The sequence below is a fragment of the Prosopis cineraria genome, unplaced genomic scaffold (genome assembly GCF_029017545.1).
Source record: "Prosopis cineraria cultivar Desert tree isolate PC_DT_omini unplaced genomic scaffold, ASM2901754v1 PC1, whole genome shotgun sequence".
Lineage (NCBI taxonomy): Eukaryota > Viridiplantae > Streptophyta > Magnoliopsida > Fabales > Fabaceae > Prosopis > Prosopis cineraria.
The window spans coordinates 34900199-34925411 of NW_026555332.1; the positions used below are offsets into that span (position 1 = coordinate 34900199).

Below are 25213 nucleotides of genomic sequence, written 5' to 3' on the forward strand. Positions count from 1 at the left end.
TTGTCGCACTGGTTTATATTCCGCCAATGAATAATTGAATATACACTGATCGAACGGTCAGATTTATAGGGCAAGTGACACCGAAGCGCGAGTGGGGGAGAAAATGAGTTCAAATCAGATAAAGTACGTGTGAGATTTCAAATCGATTTATTTTTGCCGTGTTCTAAGTGTTTTGCACTTTCGCGCTCTCTTTCTTCTACATCCTTAAAATCCAAAGGGAATACGACGCAGCTTCGTGGACGCGTGTTCGCTACTTCCTAGAATTGACGTTCAATCATGACCAACCTGCAGCCAAAAATAGGGAATCAACCTTCCATTCTTCCCCAGACTTGTGAAATCTCTTCTTGTTTAACTTTACGGGTCTTCATTTTCAGGCTTTCAGTCTAGTGAGAGATTACTTGCGCAAGGATCGCCGTTCAGATGAGGAGACCTTCAATTATTATTATCAGATCTCAGTCCAACCCTTTGCTCTTTCCTTTCCTGCGGTGAGATTTATTCTTGCTTAATTCTACGCATCTGCCATTTTTAAGCTTGGTCTGTGAACTGTAGCTACTTTACGACATCGATCTGAGTGGCTAAAGGCTAAGCACAACGCGGATCTCATGGCACAGCGATCGCTGTCTTCTTCCATCAACTACAGATGGACTTATGATGTGTTTCTTAGTTTTCGAGGTGAAGATACCCGTTTAGGTTTTGTTGGTCATCTCTATGATTCTCTGCGTCAGAGGGGAATCCAGGCCTTCATAGATGACGAATCCATCAGGATTGGCGAAGAAATCACAGAGTCTCTTTTCAAAGCCATACAAGAATCCAGGATAGCGATCATAGTTTTCTCCGAGAACTATGCATCCTCAACTTTTTGTCTCGATGAACTAGTCCAGATTCTTCAATGCTTCGAAGAACAAGGTCGATTGGTTTATCCAGTATTTTATTATGTGGATCCTTCGGATCTGCGAAATCAAAGAGGGAGTTATGGGAAATCATTGGATCTGCTTGAGAAAAGATTCAAGGATGACAAGCAAAAGCAAAAGGTGCAAAAATGGAGGTTGGCTGTGTCCAAAGCAGCTGATTTAAAAGGCTGGCATCTCAAACCTGGGTAACTATCTTCACTTGTTATTTGTTTGGGTATTGTTTTTCGTTCGCCGGGAGAGTGACAAGTATTGGTAAAAAAATTAATGTTAAATTAAAAATTTCAGTATTAAAATATGAGGAGAAAGAATGTTGAATTTAAGATGTTGAATTTAAGAATTGAGTGTTGAAAAAAATACTGACTTGATATTAACTACTGATTCTGACTTGTCATTCTTCCTATTTATATCCAACAATTAATGGGCAAAGGCAGACCTTATCATCATCGGGAATTTAGTATGTATGGTTGCCATGATCATTGGGCTTTTTTTTTTTTTTTTTGAAAGAATAGATATAACTGTTTCTCAAAAACAAAAAAAAATTACATATATGTCCCACGTAGGATACTCTGTACATAAAATGTCTTCTAATTTTTTTTTATTTCTAAATATAAAAGGTTGTCAACACTTTTTTTTTAATAAATAGATCATTATATCCTTATTACATTAAAAAGAAAAAAATATAATTACTCTCATTAATTTACTTTAAAAAAAGAGATTAATTTTTTATTTATAATAATTAGAAATAAAATTGAAATGTTACTGTGTTTTTAAGTAGATAATTATTTTTTATTGATTTACGTAATTCAATTAAAAACATGTTATGTATAGGGATGGAGGGAGTATTTACTAGCAACTAACAAGTCCATAAATTTGTTAAAATAGTCTCAAGTCCCTGAAAATTGAAAGTTGGTTGTGGTTAATTTCGCTGGTAAAGTGTCGCATGTCCTTGTCCTTAATTAATGTTGATCGGTGTTTACTGATTGTTGACAATCGTTGATAGTTTAAAAAAAAAAATGTTTTATCAAACTATTAATGCTTTAATATTTGTAAATCAAACATCATAAATTTGTGCATAAATTTTCAAAATTTACAAGTCAAAGCTATAAATAAAAGAATTTTTGTAGATGTAATCCATGCTATAAGATCAAACTTCTTACAATTAATATTAATATTAATTGTAAATATCTTACAATTAATTTGAATTTTATTCATAAATTTGCAATAGTTGACTTGCAAATATTAAAGTATTAATATTTCAATAAAAATATTTTAAAAATTCTAAAAAAAATTGTTTGTGATTGGTCAATGGCCACCTGTCAATCATAGGCTGGTGGCAGTTGGTCAATGCCAGTAAACTTTAGTCAAAGGAGGATAATCTAAGGGCAATTGTGTCATTTTATAAGAACAATTAATTACATCAAAGCCACAAGAAACTTGAAAGTATTTTAACAAATTTGTAGGTCTTATTTAACATCTTCAGGAGACATTACTCCATACTTTAGTCATGGGAAAGGATCTTAAATTAGGTGATTTTCATGAGGTAATATTGATAATAAAATGTAGGCTTGACCAGAAGAAAATTCTTTTGATTCTTGCTGATGTTGATGAATTGAAACGGTTAAAAGCACTAGCTAGAAGTTGTGATTGGTTTGGTCCTGAAAGTAGAATTGTCATTACAAGGAATAAACAGTTATTAGTGACTCATGATGTTAACAGCATTTATAATGTCAGGGAAACTTTTTCTGTCAGTAGTAATAGAAAGTTAAAGCACTTGCATATTTAATTATTGAAGTGAAGAATGAAACTTTTTCTGTTAGTAGTAATAGAAAATTAAAGCTGACGAAGTTTCATTTTCTAAAATTCTCATTATAATTTTTTGTTTGACTAAAAGTGAACTTCTTATGAATTGGTCAGGATTGCAAATGAACGAGAATGTATTACAAAGATTATTAGCGAAGTTTTTTCTAGGGTTAATCATGATCCCTTAGACATTACTCGTTATCTAGTTGGACTTGTGCCTCGAGTGAAAGAAGTGATCTCACTTTTAGAGCTTTGGTCTACTAAGAAAACTAAAATGGTAGGGATTTGGGGAGTTAGTGGAATTGGTAAATCAACAATTGTAAGAGCCTTGTGTAATTTGATAGCTAATAATTTTGAAGGAGTATGCTTCCTTTCTAATGTAAGAAAAGAGTCCCAAATGCCAAATGGTTTGGCACATCTTCAAGAGAAATTACTCCTTAAATTAGTCATGGAAAAGGATCTCAAATTGGGTGATTTTCATGAAGGAATACCAATAATAAAACGTAGGCTTTGCCAGAAGAAAATTCTTTTGATTCTTGATGATGTTGATGGATTGAAACAGTTAGAAGCACTAGCTGGAAATTGCGATTGGTTTGGTCTTGGAAGTAGAATTGTCATAACAACAAGGAATAAACAGTTGTTAGTAGCTCATGATGTTAATAGAATTTATAATGTTCGAGAATTAAATGATGAGGACTCTCTTCAATTGCTTAGTTGGTATGCCTTTAAAAAGGAGAATGTGGAGTCTGACTTCTTAAAGGTTTCCAATCGTGCAATACAATATTGTTGTGGCCTTCCATTAGCTATAGAAGTGTTGATTTCTAACTTGCGAGGTAAAGGAGTCAATGAATGGCACTGTGCATTAGATCAATGTGAAAGAAGTCAAGGAGGACCAGTTTTGGAATCCTTTAGATCAAGCTATGATGCTTTAGGAGAAATTGAGAAAAACATTTTCTTGGACTTGGCATGTTTCTTCAAAGGTGAAAATTTAAGAAAAGTCAAGGGTATGTTGCATTGTTTACATGAAATCCAACCAGACTACATTATTGGAGTCTTGATTGATAAAGCCCTCATCAACATTGAAGGAGATCGAGTGGGAATGCAAGGTTTGATAGAAGATATGGGTAAAATGATTGTTCGACAGCAATCACCTGGTGAACCTAGTGAACGAAGTAGGTTATGGTACTACCAAGATATTCTTCATGTTTTAAAACGAAACACGGTAAGATCCAACAATATGTGAATTATGTTTTTTCTTCTTTAAAACTTACAATATGATTTTTACGTGTCTAAATTCAAAATTTATTGTGTGCTATTCATGTTGAAAGGGAACTAATAAAGTTGAAGTCATAATTCTAAACCTACCAGAAGGTAGTGAAGTTCAAATAAAATGGAGCAGAAAGGCATTCATGAAGATGGAGAATCTTAAAATGCTTGTGATAAAAAATGTAAGCTTTTCTAAATGCCCCAAATATCTCCCAAATGGCTTAAGGTGGTTGGAATGGAAGGGCTATCCTTTCAAGGTTTTGCCATATAATATTTGCTCCACAGAACTTGTTTATCTTGACTTGTCTTACAGTAATTTTGAATCACTCCAACCATTTACAAAGGTATACACGTATAACTAATACTTGTTATATTTCACCATGGTTTATTTGCCTAACTTTCTAAAGAATTTTTCATTTTTTAATTTTGCAGAAGTTCCACAGTTTAAGTTGTATGAACTTTAGAAATTGCAAATTTCTACAACAAACACCAAATTTTTCTGGAGTTTCTAATTTAAGAGAGTTGTGGCTTGATGATTGTACAAATTTAATTGAAATACATCATTCAGTTGGAGGTTTAAATAAATTGAAGGAATTGAGTGTCATGCGATGCAATAACTTGAAGATTATGCCACATGACCTTAGGTTGACATCTCTTGAGCGTCTCAGTCTCTTTGGTTGTTCAAGCCTTCAAAGTTTCCCAGAGATATCAGTCAATATGAAAAATATGCACACACTTGATTTAGAGAGGACTTCTATTACTGAGTTGCCACCTTCAATTTGCAATCTCATTGGACTTGAAACCTTGATCATAGAGGAATGTCCTAATCTTGAGCAACTGCCAGCTGGCATTTGTTTGTTGCCAAAGCTTTGGACACTAAACGCAAATTCTTGTAAAAGAATGAGGCATTTCAAGATGTATGATGTAGGAGAAGAAGCAGACTTATATTGCTATACATTGTCTTTGAAATTGAAACGTGTTTGTTTCTCAAATTGCAATTTGTCAGAGGACTCCCTTGCTCTTTGCCTATCTTACTTTACTAATATGACATATTTGGATCTAAGTTCCAATTATTTTACAACCCTTCCAGCATGCATCAAAGAATGTCACCATTTGAGATATCTTTTACTAAATAATTGCAAGCGACTTCAACATATTGAGGACATGCCACCAAACTTGGAAAGATTCAGTGCCGTATGTTGCATGTTATTGACTAGGTCATCTAAAAGCAAATTATTGTATCAGGTCTCTCTGTTACTTCCCTCCCGCTGCATATATAAAATTATCTCCTTTTTTTTTCATACATCTTATTTATCATTTTTCTTGTATGCAATTGCTAGGCACTCAGCTTGCAACCTGGGAAAAGAAACTTTATTTTGCCTGGAGGAAAATTGCCAGAAAATCTTGACAAATATGGTAGGGAAAGCTCTGTGTCTTTTTGGGTTCGTGATGTGTTACCGACAGTTTTTCCGTGGATCCTTGTTAAAGATCATGATGATTTTCTCTCCAATTGTGCATTCCTAGTGCACATCAATAACACCAAGGTAGATATATCTTATGAGTGGCTTTTGTTATCAACAATGAAAATGGGTCATTTACATATATGTGATCTACAAAGCATGATTGGAAAGGCTAAACTCAGCCATGCATATAAATGGAATCATGTGAAGATTTCCATTAAGAGAAAGACACAAAATATAAAAAGTAAAAGTGAAATTCATTTTGCGCTTCATGTCTACAAGCTACAAAATAACTCAAACACCATCCGATTCATGGACCCTAGAACATATGATGATTGCAACCCATGGAAAAGAGTACAAAAACCACAGAATTGTGAAGAACTTGAGGATGGCATGCCTCACCTAGGTTTGGTCTCTCCTTTCCCTTCGTCTTGTTTTATATTTTTTTTTACATATATTAAAATATACTCTCTTTGATCTTATTTAAAAGTTATTTCCAACATTAAAGATGATTTGAACAAGGAATACGAACATTTTTGTCATTTGGCAACACCTCTCTTTGCAACAATTCTAAAACTGTTATTTAGTGTGAATAAGTAACAATTTTTCATGTGTTGCTATTGATTTTTACTTGAAACAATAAATATTTTGCAACAAATAAAAATTATTTCCTAAAGTGGAATTGAAAATAGTTTTCAATTGTTGAATTAAAAATTTCAAATAATCAATATAAAAATTAGGATAAATGAATAAATTATTCTTTTAATTGTAGGTCCAGTAGTACTATTGACCCTAAATTTATTTATTATGTAAATTGTTCCATCAATTTGAAAACGTTGCAATTTGGCTCTTGCCGTTAATAAAAGTTAACTTTTATTTTTAGTTAACTAAAAACATGATAGAGAAGGACATAAAAAATGATAGAAATGATGATCAAAATTTTTTTGGTATTTTTCATAAATTTTTGGATCATTGTTTGTAATTTTTGAGTCTTTGATTATAATTTTTCATCATTTTCTATAATTTTGAAATCTTTTTGTCATTTTTTGGTTAATTAATGATAAAAATAAAATTTTGTTAACAACATGGGCAAGATTATATTGTTTTTAAAAGTTGAAAGAAAAATTTGTATAATAAATAAGTTCAGGTCTTTGATATCACTAGAGTTAAAGTTTGCAAAGTAATTTGTCATTTACCCTAAAAGTTATTGCCTACAAAAATAAATTTATTGCAACATTTGAAAATTATTTTCTATTACAGAAGTTTTTTTTTTTGGCAACAAAGAACTATGACCTATTGTTTCCCCATAGAAGAAACATTCGCCATCTTTTTTTTTTTGGATGATTTTTATACATTTTTATTAAATTTATTTATTACTTAGAGTACTTTAGGAATTACTTTCAAAATTATCTGTATATATAATGGCTACTACATGATAGAGACGTTGATAGGGTGGTTTGAGTTATCTATTTCTTTTACAAGAGGCCTAAGGTTTGAATCGGAGGTGTGGAAGGAATATTGAATTTTGTCTACCTAATGTTTACACCACAATTTTTAATTGTTACTTAGAATTTAAATCATTTAAATTGTAATTGGTAAATTTTTGTGAAGTTTTTTTTTTTAAAAAAAGAAAGAAAGAGAGAGAAGATTTTATTATATATTATAAAAGAATAATAAAATGAGTAAAAATACCAGAAAAGAACTTTAAGTTCACCAATTCTAACTTTAGAGGATTTAAATGTTTGTTACTTATTTCTATCAAAAAGCAATATTTTAAAATTGTTGCAATTGGTTGACGAGAAAACTATGTTTATTTTGATTCAACATACAATTTTTGCAGACTTGAGAGTTAGAAAAATAATTACCCTAGATAACAGGTAATATTGAAATATGCAATAGTTAAAAATATATTTGCACCAATTTTCATAACTATAACAGTTTTAAACTGTTTTTATAAAAAAAATATTGTAGTGAAGGATCCGAATTCAATCAAATCGACATAATCAAGATCACCACAAGCGATCAATTTTGTTTGCCCTTCCTCTTTTTACATGTATTATTATGCTGCCATTGAATTTAGTTAAATTCATGTGATTGTTTTTATCATTTTTAAACCAGATACTTTTTTCTTTTAAAACAAGTTATTTTGTGTTTTTATATTAAGTTTCAAATTTAATATTGAGTATTTTATATATTTATAGATCTTACAAATCTATACGTAACGACAATGTTCACAACGGTAAACAATGCACCTTGATATTTGGTCATCTAGTGAATCAAACTATATATTAAGTGTTCAACTTTGTAAAATTTTAAAATCATTTTTATTCGATAATTAACTATAATCTCTCCTATAGTGGCCAAGAAATAAAATTGGAGTCCCTCCTTACCACTTTTATCTTCACTTTATATATAAACATGCACAAATAAAAATAAAATTTTTTTAATTTTCTTTAAAATAAAAATTTTATTAATTATCATTGATCAAGTAATCATTGGATGATCCATGCCCTTTATCAAAACTGTGATGATTTTAAAATCTCTGCCTTCGATCACTCATGCAAGTTGACTTGTTTATATCTGTAAGTCAAAATTTCTAACACAAACATCTTGATGTACTTGTCAAGACATAGATACAAGGATGGCCAATCTCCATGAGCGAGCGTACCCATCCAGATGGACCTATGATGTGTTTTTGAGTTATGGAGATGATTATGGATCAAGCTTTGTTAGTCGTCTCTGCCATTGCATGTGTGCCAGAAGAATCCGTGTTTTGCCTAATGATGAATTCCTCACCCCTAGTGTGGAAGAATTCAATGCAATGGAAGAATCCAGGACAGCTATCATAATTATCTCCGAAAACTATGCATCCTCGACATCTTGTTTAAATAGCCTTGCAACCATTCTTGAGTGCTTCAGAAAAGAATGTCGATCCGTTTACATGATATTTTATAACATGGAGCCACCAAAGTTGCAATATCAAACAGGTAATTGTGAAGTAGTATTTGCTATGCTTGAGGAGAAATTAAAACACAACAAACAACAAGTGCAACAATGGAGGTTGGCTTTGTCCGAAGTAGTTTCAAGAGGCGGATACTATTGTTTCAATCCCAGGTATCTCCTCACCCTTTTCCATAGTTTTTCTCCTTTCTATTATTTGGCCATTACTTTACCTATTACTCATTACTTACTCAAGGGGCCCTTACCTCATCAATTGGATACATCACATAGAATTTGATAATATGACTTTTAAAATTTTGATATATTATATATAAATATAGATTATGTATACATATAGATTTTGATTCTAGCACTAAATAATTCTAATAAGCATTATTCTGCTTTAATTACGTGGGAATATAGATGCTTAGCTTGGTGGCAGTTATATAGTATTCTTGGTTGCTTTCAAAATGAGTTGAATGACAAACATAAAAACAGTAATTCTGTAAATGAAAAAGTCTTTTCATGTGTTTGAATAATATTTGATAAAAATTTAATTACAAATATATAATATAATATAATATAATATAATATAATAAATCAATATTATATGTCTTGTGTTGCACAAATCAAACCCTGGGCAGATTCCCAAAAGGAAATGGAGATTATAGTTGCAAGAAAAAAAAATAGAAAATGACTGTATTTAAAATATTTTTCAATGTTTATTCCCAAAAAAATGCAAAATTATTTTTTATATTTTTTATAATTTTAAAAAGTTTAGGCACAGATAACTGAACAATCACCGTATGCCCAATAACTATCGATTATGAAAACACCGGGCAAGGGAAAAAAAAAAAAAAGAACCCTTTTTCTTGCATGCTGCTGTTTTCTTATCATACGAATCAGATGCTAAATATAGACATCTTTTTCACATAGATTCAAATCTTGTTTTGTTCTGTGAGGATTAGCTTTTTCTGCTAGACTCAATCCTATTAGTAAAGCAACACACTTTGTTATGTAGTTTAATTAATAACTAAGGAAAATATATTTGTAAGTCTTTATAGTTTTCCTTAATTTTAAATTAGGCCCCTGCAATTTGTCTTGTTTTAATTGAACCTTTATAATTTAATCAATTAAATTTTTTAATCCTTAAGGGTTAAAATCCTTAAATTTTTCCAATTTTCCTTTTAAAAAAATAAAGTTAAGAAATTTTATATTTTTATTAGATGATTTTATAACTTTAGAATTAATTACATAATTTTTATTTATATAATTATTTTTTAAATATTTTTATATGTATAGAATTTTCATATAAAAATGTAAACAGTGTATTAATTTTTTTTTCAATTTTGGCTAAAAATATTAAATTAAATTTTCTATAAACTTTAAGAGTATTTTTGTTTTGGAAAATTTAATAATTTATTATTAACTTTAATTTTTAGGGGTTAATATATATAATAGATCAAATAATAAGGGTTTGATTAAAGTAAAATAAAATATAAGGACCTAATTTAAAATTGAGCAAAACTATATGGACCATCAGATTAATTTTTCCTAATAACTATACATGTCTATATTAAAAATTTATTTATCACTATAATGACTTTGGTATTTTTTTAATAAATGTAGCTGAATCCAAGATTGGGTTACTTTATACACACACACACATACAGTTTTACGAAAGTTCCCATTTTTTAATTTGTATGTCAACAGTGCAATTCATCCTTATTGGGAGAAATATTTTATTTTATTTTATTTTATTTTTTGGGTTGTGGGGGCGCATAGCTTTCTTTTCTAAAAGTACTATGTCATAAATTTTTGTTTGACTAAAAAGTGAATTTCTTAAAAATGGCTCAGGAATATGGCAGAAGATAAGTTTATTCAGGGGTTCATTAATGCAATCTCTTCAAGTATTAATGCATTTCCATTTCGCATTTGGGATAATTCAGTGGGACTTGAGTCTCGGGTACAGGAAATAATCTCGCTTCTGGATGTTGGGTCTAATGAGGAAGTCAAAATGGTAGGAATTTGTGGAATTTGCGGAATAGGTAAATCAACAATAGCAAGCGCTGTGTGTAATTTCATTGCTCATCATTTTGAAGATTTATGGTATTTTTCTCCTATATCAGAGGAGCACCGGTTTTTGAATGATTCGCCGTTTTCGGTTCGTCTTTATGAAAAAGCCAGGGGCAAACGTTTCAGTTTGGATGATTTCCATGGGATAATAAGACAACCTTGGTTTCGACAAAGGAAGGTTCTCGTAATTTTGGATGGTGTTGAAGGATTGGATCATTTACAAGCAGTTAATGAAGGATGTGATTGGTTTGGTTGCGGAAGCAGGATCATTATTACGACAAGGGATACACAGTTGTTAGTAAGTCATGGTATTGAAAAAATTTATGATGTCATGAATTTAAGTGATGATGAAGGCTTTTCAAATGCTTTCCTGGACTGCTTTTAAAAAGGACAATGTGGAATTTGATTGCATGGACGTTTCGAAACGTGCAATACTTTGTTCAGGTGGCATTCCGTTAGTTTTGAAGTTGATGGGCAATTACTTAGGTAATAAAAGAGCATGTGCATGGAATCGTGTAATGAATGAGATGGAAAAAGACCCAACGTGGGTGCTTCGGCTCTCCAGTGAATTCAGACTCAAGGAGGAGCAGCTAAAGGAGTTTACTGGCTTTATGAAGGGGAAAGAACCTCAATCAATTCACTCATCAACGGATAAGGGTACTAAAAGAAAGAGAGAGAGGGAAGGTACTGAAAGAGAAGAGACACAAGTTGAGGGGAAGAAGTGCCATGCTTGAAACATAACCCAATCAAATGTCAAAATTCAACGGTCAACATGGTCTGAAAAGCTTGTTGATCATGCAACTATTCCTTTTGTCTTGTTTATGCATGCTACTGTTCTTTCTTGTGTGATAATGAACAGTTCAGATTTTGTTGTGACCATAATGCAAGTAGCTTCTAATATTGCATTTTATTGTCGTAAGTATATTGAGTGACTCCTAAATTTAAGAAGCTTATAGAAAAATGTTTTTACTGAATAATACTCTTTATTGGATCCATTAAATCTGGCTACAAATAAACAAACACAAAATTTGTATAGCCCATAACCCAGAACAAACCAAGAAACATGCCGAATAGCAAGTTGGCCCAAATGCAAATGGCCTAAGCCTATGTAAAACTATACAAGACTAATCCAAATAATAAACAATATCCATTATATATATATATATATATATATATAACCAACATCCAGAGATACCGTGGCATTAATCAATACTTTCAACTGAGCTCAGGAGCGGATTGATTTTCTTGAAAAGGTGGTATTGCACAGATGGTAGCAATTTGCATCCCTTAAGTATTCTTTCAGGTTTTGATTTTTGAAACTATATATAAAAAAATATTACTTAAGAGAAGACAATCCTTTATATAATTTTCAAATTTTTAAAGGATTAGTTTTATAACTGCTGGCTACAGGCACTCCTTAGACCGAAAAAAAAAAAAAAAAGGTGCTGCTCCATTGGATTTACAGGAAGTTGCACCAGCGGAGTAACTCATGGTCATATGGCAAAGTATAATATTTCATAATTGCGTGAATATAAATTTGTAACTTTGAAATTGAGTTTTGATTAAAGAACATGTCAAATTTAATTAGTATGTTGGTTTTGTTGATTCAGTATATTCTTGCGCATGCATATTGTTATGCTTGGATGAACCACGACGCAACGGCCATGCAGCCTCAGGTTATATGGAAGACTTATTGTGGAAAAGAAAAATTTTTTGGTCAAAACTTGTGCAAATTAAGTGTTCATTTTTTTAATCACACTATTACAGAAATGAGATTTAGTAGCATGTATTTTGTAGCAATAAAAAATAAAATGCCACTAACATAAAAGTCCAAACAGAGAGGTGGCATTTCTTATTTCAAATGTCATCATTTATAAATTATTTTTTTACTTATAATTTTAGTAAATAATAAGAGGTGGCATTTTAAAAAGTGCAAAACGCCACCTCTCTTTTTTTTATTAAATTAATATTTTTTTCACAATCAAAGCTAAAGAGGTAGCATTTTTAATTGAAAACGCTACCTCTCTATTCTATTATTGATTTTAACATTTTATTTTATGATATTAAATAATTATTTTATTATAATTTATTTAATTAGTAATTTTAATTAATATATCTATTATTTAATAAGGAAAAAAGAGAGATGGCATTTCCAAACTTGAATATGCCACCTCTCCTCCTTTTTCAACATTTTATTATAAGCTAAAATATTTATTATAATTCATTTAATTAATATTATTTATTAATATGTATTATTATCTAATCATTAGAAAGCAGAGAGGTGGCATTTCTTCAACTTAAAATGCCACCTCTCTGCCCTGTTATTAATTTAATATTTTATTCTATCAAATTAAACAATTATTTATTATAATTTGTTAAAGAAATAATTTTAAATAGTATATCACATCATTTAACAAATAAAATAAGAGAGGTTATGTACTTAAAAATTTAATTCTCGATACTCACTTATTGATTTAAAAATTTATTTTATCATATTAAAAAATTATTTTGTTATAAGTCAGTTATTAAGTATTTATAATAAATATATAATTATATTTAAAAAATAATTGAAGAGAAGTGGCATTTCCAAACATGAAAATGCCACCTCTCTTCCTTTTTCAACATTTTATTATGAGATAAATTGTTATTCATTATAATTTATTTAATTAATATTAATTATTAATATGTATTATTATCTAATAATTAGAAAGTAAAGAGGTGACATTTTTTTAGTTTGAAAACACCACTTCTATACCCTATTATTGATTTAATATTTTATTCTATCAAAATAAATAATTATTTATTATACTTTGTTAAAGAAGTACTTTTAAATAGTATATTATATCATCTAATAAATAAAATAAGAAGGCCACGTGTGTGAAAATTTCATTTTTGATGCTCTCTTACTGATTTAAAAATTCCTTTTATCATATTAAAAAATTATTTTATTATAATTTAGTTATTAACTATTTATAACAAATATATAATAATATTTAAAAAATAATTGAAGAGAGATGGCATTTCCAAGTTATAATTTAATTATAATTTATTTAATTGATACTAATTATTAATATGTATTATTATCTAATAATTTAAAAGCAGAGAGGTGGCATTTCTTCAGCTTGGAAATGTCACCTCTCTGCCTTCTTATTGATTTAATATTTTATTCTATCAAATTAAATAATTATTTATTATAATTTTTTTAAAAAATAATTTTAAATAAAATATCACATTATTTAATAAATAAAATAAGAGAGACTACATTTGCTATGCTTGAAAATACCATTCTTTATGCTCTCTTACTAATTTAAAAATTTGTTTTATCATATTAAAAATTATTATATTATAATTTACTTATTAATTATTTATAACAAATATATAATAATATTTAAGAAAATAATTGAAGAGAGGTGGCATTTCAAATTTGAAAAGCCACCTCTCTTCCTTTTTCACTATTTTATAATTTTTACAAGTTAAAATTTTATTTTATTCTAATTTATTTATTTAATATTAATTATTAATATGTATTATTATCTAACAATTTAAAAGTAGAGAGGTGACGTTTCTTCAACTTGAAAACGCCACCTCTCTGCCCTATTATTAATATATTATTTTATTCTATCATATTAAATAATTATTTATTTTAATTTTTAAATAAATAATTTTAAATAGTATATCATATCATTTAATAAAAAAAATAAGAGAGGTTAAATTTATTGTACTTGAAAATTTCATTCTCGATACTTTCTTACTGATTTAAAATTTTTTATCATATTAAAAAATTATTACATTATAATTTATTTATTAAGTACTTATAACTAATATATAACAATATTTAAAAAATAATTGAAGAGAGGTGGCATTTCCAAACTTGAAAATGCCACCCATCTTCCTTTTTTAATATTTTATTATAAAATAAAATATTATTTTATTATAATTTATTTAATTAATATTAATTATTAATATGTGTTATTATCTAACAATTAAAAGCAGTGAGGTGACATTTCTTCAACTTAAAAGCACCACCTCTCTGCCCTGTTATTAATTTATTATTTTATTCTATCACATTAAATAATTATTTATTATAATTTGTTAAATAATAATTTTAAATAGTATATCATATCATTTAATAAATAAAATAAGAGAGGTTAAATTTATTGTACTTGAAAATTCCATTCTCGATACTTTCTTACTGATTTAAAATTTTTTATCATATTAAAAAATTATTTCATTATAATTTACTTATTAAATATTTATAACTAATATATAATAATATTTAAAAAATAATTGAAGAGGGGCGGCATTTCCAAACTTGGAAATGCCACCTCTCTTCCTTTTTCGTTATTTTATTTTTATATATATAAGTTTTAAATATTATTTATTTAATTTGAAATATTAAAAAATTATTTAAATGAGAGAGGTGGTGTTTCCATGTGATGGAAATGCCACCTCTCTCTTCAAAAATTTTTTATCAATGAGTTTAATTTTTAAAAAAATTAGAAAGATGGCGTTTCTTCCATTTAGAAATGCCACCACTATGAATTTTAATTTTTTTAAAAAAATTGTTGATAGTTTTTAACTCTTATTTAAATTTTGAAACCCTAAAGTTTTTCATCTTAATCATTCTCTTTGTCCAACTGCTCATTCTTCTCTCTCATAACCCACAAGTTATCTATTCTCTAATTGTTGAAGCTGCTCTCATCTTTTGCAGCTGAGGTCGCTTGTATGTATATACTAATAACAGGTTTTTTTTTTCATTTTTATTACCTCTTGTCTACCTATATATATATAAATGGATCTTTATGGTTTTGTTGTTGTTTATCTTAAGTTGACAATTTTTCTTTCCATTATTGAAGGGTTTTTATTTTAATTTGCTACTAAGCATATTTGTTGGTAAAATAATTCTCTAAGTATAAATCTTTATTCAAATCTAGGGAACAAACAGTAAGATTTTAATCTTTGTGCTTTCAATGATAAATGATTTGGTTTTATCAAATTTTAAACTTTTAAGAAGGTAATGATGATAATCTTTATTAATCATTAAGGAAGAAACTTGTTAAACATTAGTCATAATTTTTTTTTCAATTTTATTGTTTATTTATTTTTGTTGTAAATATTATTTTTTACAACTATATTATAAAAATTGATGATAAACCTTATTATATCTCTTAACTAATATTTAATTTATATTTTTATTTATCTTTAATTTTTATGACCTTGCTAAATTTATTGTAATTTATATAATATGAAATTGATTATTTATTTTTGTTAATTATATGATTAAAATTTATTGTATAAATTAATTGTGTATTTATTAAAAAAATTATGTATATGAATTGATAGGTATATAAAAATTATATATATATATATATATTAAAAAAGTGATATTTTTTAATTTTTTAAAAAAATAAAAGGAGATAGATGACATTTTTTATGCAGGAACACCACCTATCCCCTTTTATTTTTTAAAAAATTAAGTATTAAGCAAAGAGGTGGCATTTCCTCGCAAGAAACGCCACCTCTCTTACTTTTTATTTTTTAAAAAGTAAGTAGAGAGGTGCATTTTTTGTAAGAAACGCTACCTCTCTTCTCTTTTATTTTTAAAAGTAAGTAAAGATGTGACATTTTTTTTAGAACGCCACCATGTTGCTAGCTTCTTATGGCATTTTATTAATTAATAAAACGCACCTAAAATTTAAGATAGCATTGAATTTTATAGCATTTATAAACATTACAAAATTAAAATTTTAAACGTCACTAAAACCCATTTCTATAGCAGTGTCATCATTTTTCAGTTTACTAGTTCTGTAGCAGAGTTTTATATAAGAAATGATTAATCAAATATCTCCTACATATTTGGTTTTGACTTTTAACATAGTTATTTTGAAGTCAATAAAATTAACATAGTTATTTGGATATTTTTTGTTTTAAATTTTGGGTAAAATATATGTCGCCAATGAGGATTTTGTAGTATATATTAAAAAATTGCACGTCAAATTTGGTATGCATTCAATCAAGTATGTGTAATGGCTATGCATCTTGGTGGCATTTGCATTTGAGGTTCATCATTGTGAGTACTGAACCATCTTAATCCAAACTAATTCCTACGGTCTATTTAAATTAATTTTTAAATATTTTTAATATTATATTTATTAAAATAAAAAATATGAAATAAATTTAGACTGTTTGAAGTACATTTAAATGATTAATTTATAAAATTTATAAATTTTTTAATATTAAATTAGATCATCTAAATTATATTCGAACTATTTAGAGTTTATCTAGATAGTCAAATTGTAAAATTATAAAATTTTTTAATATTAAATTGAACTGCTAAATTAAATCTATACTGGCCATATTAAATTGAATTGCGAATGAATATATTTATTAAATTTTTAAATTTTTATATTTGTATATTAATAAATATAATATTTAAAATATTTAAAATAATTTAAATGGATGGAGGAGGGGGAGGGGGCGGCAAGGGAAGGGACGAGGGGAAGGGGGCGGGCAAGGGGGAGGGCGACGAGAGGGAGGAAGGGAAGGTAATGAGAGATATTGAAGCAGAGCAAATGAAGCAGGAAGGAGACTATATGAATCGAGGGTAATTTAAAAAAAATTTCTACACCGGGTGATCCTTCACCCGGTGTAGAAAACAAACTTTTTACAAATAATTAAAAAATATTTTGTAATGGCTTTTGGCGGCAACATTTTGTCACACCAAAAGTATTTTCATAAAAAAATAATTAAAAAATTAAAAATAATTTATATAATTACTTTTTAGCAATGACAAAATGTCACTACCAAAAGTATTTTCATAAAAAATAATTAAAAAATAAAAAAATAATTCATGTAATTATTTTTTAGTGGCAAAAAACTATCGTCGCCAAAAGTATTTTCTTAAAAATAATTAAAAAATTTAAAATAATTTATATGATTACTTTTAGTATTGACAAACAGTAGCTACCAAAAGTATTTTCATAAAAAAATAATTAAAAAATAAAAAATAATTTATGTAATTACTTTTTATGGTCACAGTTTGTCACCACCAAAAGTATTTTTATAAAGATAATTAAAAAACTAAAAAAATATTTTATAAATACTTTTAGTGACAAAATTTATTGCCACTAAAGGTATTTATATATAGACTAAGAAATAAATAATATTAAAATGTTAAAGTTATATATAAACATTAGAATATTAAAGTTATATGAATGTTGTAAGATGTAAATGGCATTACAGACTACTCCCTTTGTCCCAAATTATAAAATACTTTTAAATAAAATCTCACATATCAATAAAGCTTATTAAATACACTTTACAACCTTATTTTTTCAAGACAAAAATATAAACTTTTAAAAATACTTTTCATTTAATACTCCAGTGATGAAATAATATTGAAAAGAGAGAATATAGAAAAAGGGTAATATTGAAAAAAGTATTATTAATAAAATTTTATTTTTATCAAAGTATCTTATATTTTAGGGTGCTAAATCTTTCCTAAAAGTATCTTATAAATTGAGATGGAAGAAGTACTTGACATATTACGCACTTGATACTTGGCTTAGTATACAAGTAGTGTATACTTCATTTGCTGAGCTTTACTTTTCATTACCATAGGATTATTTAAATAAGATGCTCCATATTTGATGGTTATTTGAAATAAGCAACAAATAAAATAGGTCAAGAATACTTGATGGTTTTTTAAATTATGAATGAAATTATGTATAAAATTATTAAAGTTTGTTTATTTTAAATTGAAAAGTTATTAGGAAGTATTTCCTATTAACTTTAAATTGGCTCTATTAAAGAGACTTTAATGAAAGTTTAAACTAATTTAGATCGAGTCAAAATAAGATTTCTTCTATTTTGATTATGAAATATCCACTTAGATTTTTAACTTAGAGTTTTTAATGTTTAGCATCTACTTTGAGTTTATCACATGTCCATCCATCTCCTATTTGAAAGATAATAAAGAATAATTTTTCAAAATGACAATTAACAAAATTTATATAATTAAAATAATTTTTTATTAAAATATTTTTAAGATAATTGAATTGTAGATAAAATTTATTTTTAATAAAAGAAGGGGAAGCATTTAACTTGGGATAAGATAAAAGTTTAATAATTTATTTATTAATTTTTGAGAAAAATATGAAAAAAAGTAAAAGATATTTAATGTAAAAAAATAATATATACTTATAGATAAATTATATACTTAATTATTTTCATTTAAAAAATAAAAATAAAATTTAAAAATTGATAAAAATGTTTATAAGAAAATTATTTAATATTTAAAAATTATTTTTATTTTAAGTTCATTTTCCTAACAAAAATAATATTTTATTAAAAATATAATATATATATATATATATACACTTATAGAAATTATTTTAACATATCAATAAATGAAAATAAAACAAAATATATATGTATATATTTTTAATAATATATTATTTGATATATGTGTATGTAGTTAAATAATATATATTTAATTTTGTATATAATAACTGCAAGTGCATTTCAACTTAACTAAGAACAAAGGAAGACTTAAGGCTTGAAAGGTGGAGGTCAAAGACTCAAATCCTAACTTGGGCATATTTCACAATAAATATATGATGTGGCATGTAGTGGTAACATGGTGTGATGTGGCACAAGTTGTCATGTGACGTGGCGCACACATGGTAGGGTGACATGGTACGTGCCATGGCACGAGGAGGTGTAGATGTGGTAGTTGATATGGCATAAGGTGTCAGATGATGTGGCACAAGGAAGTGCTGATGTGGTATGAGATGGCTTTTTAATTTTTTTAAAAAGTTGACTTTTGATTGCTACAAAAAGTCACCGCTAAAGGTTTTTAGTGATGACTTTTCTCCACCAAAAGTCTTATCGTTAGTAGTTTTTTGTGACGACAAATATGGTCGCCTCCAAAAGTATACTTTTAGCTACAAAAAACTTTTGGTGGCTACAATTATCGCCGTTAAAGGATACTTTTGGCAGTGACCATGTTTGTAGTGTGTGATTTCTTTTTTCTTTGTATTTTAATTACTTGAGCCTACAGAAGAGGATTCGACGACGTCGCCATCAACGGTGGTCCTACAGTCAGTGCTAGCAATAGTGTGATTTCTTTTTTCTTTGTTTTTTTAATTACTTGAGGGGTAATTTTGTCATTTTACTTATGAAATTAATATCAAAAAAGGACTAGAGGACTGCAACATAAATAGAAAATTGTTTGGTCCTTATGTAATCTAAATATCACATAGTGGTCCTTAGATGCTATTTTTCCTTTTTTTTTATTGAGTTTAGCTATTAATTTTTTAATTGATGCCCTTATATTGAAATGCAGAGTGACACTAACTAAAGTCAATAAGTCAGACAAGCTGAACTTATTCAAATAGAGTTCAAAGTATCTTGTCTTTTAAAAAAACTCATATAGTCAAGTTTGGCTTTAACTTTTTCATTGGATTCAGGCTGATCCGTTGAGTTTAACCTAAATTACTTGCTCTATATGATAGAGTCGGTAATTTCGATGGCTAGGCTTCAAATATTTTATTTTTTTAAAAAAAACTCATATAGTCAAACTCAATCCTAATATTTCTTGGGCTCATTTGGGTTAGTCTGTTGGGCTTGGCTTAAATTATCCATTTTAACATTGACATAGGGTTTAAATGCTGGTTTTATGAATGTTGATTTGCTCTGAGCTGATATGTGTATGCTTGACTGGCTGTTGTTTTTTTTTTCCTATTAACACCTTGGGGGGATCAGAATATTTTCCTGCCCATTGGGCTCACTCTTCTTCCTCCTTTAGGCTTGTCCCTTGCATTTTTCGTGCCAACATGCAAGTAATAAATATATTTAATAAATTATCAACAAAGGTGGATCCAATTCACCTAACTTTTTTTCATAAAAAAAATATAATTGATAAATCAAGTGAAGTTTATATTAATTAATCAATTAATTAATAGAAACATATTTAGTATTATCTTGACTAATATTAAAGTGCACAAATGTGTAGTCCATAATTTTTATTTATAAGCCTCCAAAGAATGCTAGAGTAACAACAACAAAACAAATAAGAGAATTAACTTACATAATTTCATAATACATAGCTATTGAAAGTTATGCTCCCTCCCATTCTTCTGATAGCACATCTTCTATAAGAATGCTGTTGTTCTTAATATAAGGTATTTTGGATAATATTAATTATATTTTGTCAATATTATTTCTTATTTAAATTCATTAACTATGAGAGAATATAACATAAATTTTAAAATGTTTTATTTGAATATAAGTAAAATTAAAATTTTATTATATTCTCAATCAACAATTTGTTCCTCTGATTAAAGACTTGCAGATCTCTATTGCTAAGGATTTTGTTCAACAATCATTGGAACTTCAAGTTCACCTATGATCACATGGAAGATCCAAAGTAAAAAGTTCAAGAAAAGGGGGTAAAAAAATAGCTTACCCTCTCTATTAAAAAATATAAAGCATTTTTTGAGAAGTTGGATGTTAAAAAATATAAGGCATTTTTAATCTTTCGAGGTGTAATCATTATTTTTTTTTCAAAAGTGCCCCTATTGATAATGACTTTATATTTATTATAGGATATTTAATAGGGATAAATATAAAAAGATAGGATTAGTTTGAAAGTAGATAACTAATTTATTGGGGGTGAGATTTAGTTTAAAATACTTTATATTTTTGAATGAGGGGAATATTGTTTTGTGAAAATCTCTTTCAATAGTGAAGACATTTGCCCTGTGTTCCACTAGAATTCTTTGCAATGGTATGCATTTGAAGCTTGCTTTATTGGATATGTAACTTGTAGGCGAATCAGTGTGTGTTTGGTTTTCAATTTGCTGAAAGTCAGTTTGATAAAAATTTATTTGACAAAGTCAGTTTGATGAAAGCCAATTGTTGTAACGAAATTTGTATTTGGATACATTTTTTTAAAAGTCAGTTTGACAAACTAAAAGTTATTTGGATTAACAAAAATTTGTTCTTTTGAAATGTACTTTTTAATATGTAATGACCAAAAAGGACATTAATTTTTGATAATTTATAATTTTTAATATACAAATATAATATATTAGTAATGTTTAAAAAATGTGAAACAAATTTAAAATAACATAAAATTTAAAATGTTAAATAATAAGAAAAAATATAAAATTTAATTTTGGAAAAAATTATGTAATAAATAGTTAAACATTCATTAATGTTGAATAGTTATATGATTAATAGTTTGATCTATAATATATAATCTGATCTCTAATAGAATCTCGAACCCTATCCATTTCTCTATCAGAAGCCGCCAGCGTTAACACAAACCCCAACACATATTGCTTAGTAGACTCGCCTCAGGGGCAATCTCCAGATGAATGAAGAGCCAGTATACTAGTTCCAATGGTGAGCAAGATGACGGCATTTATGGAGAAAGGGGTGAACTTTTGCCTAATGAGAAGGAAGGCGAAGGCGACGATGAAAGCTAGCTAGGTGGCAATGATCAAAGCAAACGTGGAGATGGGGAGGCAAGCTAAGCTATAAGCATAGAGGTAATCGTTGAGGCCAGTGAGAACATTGATGATGATGGTTAAAAGGAATAGGGGAAGGAGGCAAACAGGGAGTCTGTTGGTTTCAAGCCAGCTAGAGAGCCAGACACGTTTGTTGCCATGGAGGAAGTGGAGGCAACTTATAAGAGGGCCACCGCTGGTGCCCGGATGCTAGAGATGAAGAGCTCGGGATCTATGACTAGACGATGGAGGAGAGACGGAGGAGCAATGGATGAGCGACGGACGAGTGAGGGACGAGCGAGTGAGAAAATGCAGAATGAGAGAGGCCAGTGTTGGTTGCATTTGAAGAAGGAGAAATATGAGGGTATCATGGTCTGTTATAATATTAGGTACCAATCATTAATGCTCACATTGTTTGATTTGCATTTCAAAAGCTCCCAAAAGTTGCTTCCTATTTTTTTAGTTTCAATCCCGTTTAAAAGTATTTTTGAAAAGCACATTTCATCTAAAAATTAAAATATATCCCAAACAATATCTCACATCCCAAAAGTTAAAAATCACATTTGGGATGTGAAACGTGAACTTACCAAACGTAAGTATAGTTCTACAATGCACTTGGAAAAGCCATCATTTAGTTTCTTTTAATTTTCCTAATCTGACTTTAATATTGTGACTTTTTTTATTAATATATTTGATTTTTTTATAATTGAGAAACTAACTTATAAATTTAATTAAAATACATGACATGAGCCTTCCCTTCCTCCCTCGTGCTTTCTCTCTCGCCTTGAGAGTAATTGGTTGTCTTTCTTCTATCTTCTCAACATCAAAAAGTTTTGTTGAGTTCTCATTTTAGGAGCTATTTGATTATTGAAAAAGATAGAAATAGAATGAATTAAAAATAAAATAAAAATCAAAATGAACCAAATTACTCTCTTCTTATGATAAACATATTAAAAATTAATACTATATATACCACAAATATAAAAATTTCATGAATCATAATTTTTAATTTTATTATGAATTAGATTAATCTTCCATCTTGGTGAACATGGCTAACTTATCTTCCATTCATATTTTAATTATGCTATTTTTAATTTACTTTTATTTTTTTAATACATTCCAATCTCCATATTTCTTATCAACAAATAAACCAGAACGTAATCATGGTATTTAAATCTAGAATACTTATCCTCATGATGCCAATTTATCAGCATAGAGATTACACAACTAACATATCAGAACTCAGGCATTAAACTTTGTAACATCATCCATGCCATTAACCTTCTATTCGTTCGTCATATATAACAAAATAATTTAGAAAATTTTTTGTTTTCCCAAAATGAAAGGGAAATGTGAACTTTTATGTTTTAAATGTTTCTAAGATATTCTGATATTGTATTCATGAATTTGATTTTCTGCCCAATTAAAATGATTCATGCCATTGAAATATATCTTTTCCTCACTTTGCTTTCTCCATTTCACTTATCCCCTCTTCTAAATTGTATCTTTCTGCATCGCCGTTGAAATTGAGGGAATAGGACTAATTAAGCTTCCTGGATTTATCAATTAACTTGTCTTCTTTAATCTTTATTTTAGACATAGACATAGTATTTTATCGCCAAGATCATTAAATTTACAATCATTGAAGAGATCGCACAACAAAATGGAATATCTATAATCAAATATTGAATTGGTATAATAGTCATTGACATATTCCTCGATCGGATGACGTGTTATCAGTGTCAATATGAATTAATAAAATTAACATTGCTTTCCTTCAAAAATAATAAATAATACATGTCACCTTGGGATGTACCTTTATCTTGTTGAGCCAACAAGATTTAATTCACCTGATCTTTTTTTTTTTTAATGAAATCCACCAGAATTTTTAATGAAAGAAAAAATTACACATGCCTTATAAGTAGTTTCTTTTATGGCTGTTTTCACATCTTGATTCATCGATGAATCATTTTGTATTCGAATCACATTTCGTACAAATTTAAGGATATATTGCTAAACCTACATTGAGATGTTAGCTCTGCTAGAGAAACATTTCAATGAAAAAAACTGCTTATATTTTGATTTTAAGGGAATAGTAATGTATTCAAAAATTTTAAATAAAGTTAACAACTCTAAAACAATTTTCATTTTTTGCTAAAAAAACAATTTTCATTTAATACAAATGACGCTTATGCTTATCAACTGTAGGGTCCACTTTCTGTACTTAAACTAAAAAAAATGAGCACTATGAAGTTTTATTTTATGAATCCTATGGCAATCAATTCGGGGCCTTCTTTTTTGTTTTTGTTTTTATTTTTTTATTTTTGTTTTATTTTGGGTGAGGGGGTAAGGCTGCGTAGTTGTATATTGGCGAGAACTTCAATGGTTAAGCTGCCATTCTTAACATTCCTGTGAGATCTCTCTTCTTGCTTTATTCTGCGCTCTCATGGCTCGACGAGCAACATCCTCTTCTATCTCTTACAAATGGGCTTATGATGTGTTCCTCAGTTTTCATGGTGAAGATACTCGCTTAGGTTTCATCAGCTATCCCTATGAAGCTCTGTGCCAAAGAGGAATTCATGCCTTTATTGATGATGAAGGAATCAAGACAGGGGAAGAAATCACACCAGCACTTTTCAAAGCCATACAAGAATCAACAATAGCCATTGTGGTTTTTTCTGAAAACTATGCAAACTCAACATTTTGTTTGGAGGAACTAGTGAAGATTATGGAGTGCTTCAAGGAAGAAGGTCAGTTGATATATCCAATATTTTATTATGTGGATCCATCGGAGCTTCGACGTCTGAGAGGAAGCTATGAGGAGGCATTGGCGAGACTGGAGGAAGGATTCAAAGACAACAAGCAGAAGGTGCAAAAATGGAGGCTGGCTTTGTCTCAAGCTGCTGAGCTCAAAGGCTATCATTTCAAACCAAAGTATATCTTCTTACCCTTTCCCCCCCATTCTTTTGCTATAGTCAGTTAGAATTTTAGGCCCCAATCTTTTAGATGCAGCTCCTTGTAAAACAAATGTTTACTTTTATAGATGAGGGATTTGGATCCTTTCCATACCCTTTCTCAATATATTTCTCTATACTTAATCTCATTCATTCGTTTTAATTATTTATTTGATTTAATGATGTAAAATTACTTATTTTAGGCATTAAAATAAATATATTAGTCATTCAATAACTACCATGAAGAAGTATTATGATCTTATTTTCTAAAGCATTTATGTAATAATAAGAAA

The 25213-nt window shown here is 28.4% G+C and overlaps 2 protein-coding genes across 4 annotated transcripts; both read left to right on the forward strand.

Annotated features, from left to right (window-relative positions):
* Nucleotides 1–114: 114 nt before the first annotated feature.
* On the forward strand, nucleotides 115–11372 carry LOC129311747 (TMV resistance protein N-like). 3 transcript variants are annotated; one of them, XM_054954188.1, is made up of 8 exons: nucleotides 116–485; nucleotides 665–1096; nucleotides 2826–3933; nucleotides 4040–4321; nucleotides 4410–5222; nucleotides 5318–5843; nucleotides 8065–8551; nucleotides 10235–11372. In XM_054954188.1, the coding sequence occupies exons 1-8, from the start codon at nucleotides 421–423 to the stop codon at nucleotides 10836–10838; spliced, it is 4317 nt and encodes a 1438-aa protein (XP_054810163.1). In that variant the 5' UTR covers nucleotides 116–420; the 3' UTR covers nucleotides 10839–11372. The 3 variants fall into 3 exon arrangements, with proteins under 3 accessions (XP_054810181.1, XP_054810163.1, XP_054810172.1); XM_054954206.1 differs by lacking the exon at nucleotides 4040–4321 and having other exon boundaries at nucleotides 115–485; XM_054954197.1 differs by having other exon boundaries at nucleotides 119–1096.
* A 5536-nt stretch (nucleotides 11373–16908) lies between these two features.
* LOC129291724 (disease resistance protein RUN1-like) lies at nucleotides 16909–24949 on the forward strand. The gene is made up of 3 exons (XM_054929269.1): nucleotides 16909–16998; nucleotides 22060–22338; nucleotides 24383–24949. Exons 1-3 carry the CDS (start codon nucleotides 16909–16911, stop codon nucleotides 24947–24949), a joined length of 936 nt encoding a protein of 311 aa, XP_054785244.1.
* Nucleotides 24950–25213: the final 264 nt, after the last annotated feature.

What these genes read in the sequence shown, in the direction of transcription:
- LOC129311747 (XM_054954188.1), top strand. Translation starts at nt 421, where the DNA reads ATGAGGAGACCTTCAATTATTATTATCAGATCTCAGTCCAACCCTTTG. An exon ending in ATGTTTTAAAACGAAACACG is followed by an intron (nt 3,934 to 4,039) that starts GTAAGATCCAAC and finishes TCATGTTGAAAG; the next exon opens with GGAACTAATAAAGTTGAAGT. An exon ending in CACTCCAACCATTTACAAAG is followed by an intron (nt 4,322 to 4,409) that starts GTATACACGTAT and finishes TTAATTTTGCAG; the next exon opens with AAGTTCCACAGTTTAAGTTG.
- LOC129291724 (XM_054929269.1), top strand. Translation starts at nt 16,909, where the DNA reads ATGGATGGAGGAGGGGGAGGGGGCGGCAAGGGAAGGGACGAGGGGAAG. An exon ending in ACGAGAGGGAGGAAGGGAAG is followed by an intron (nt 16,999 to 22,059) that starts GTAATGAGAGAT and finishes TAAAAGGAATAG; the next exon opens with GGGAAGGAGGCAAACAGGGA. An exon ending in AGAAATATGAGGGTATCATG is followed by an intron (nt 22,339 to 24,382) that starts GTCTGTTATAAT and finishes CATTCCTGTGAG; the next exon opens with ATCTCTCTTCTTGCTTTATT.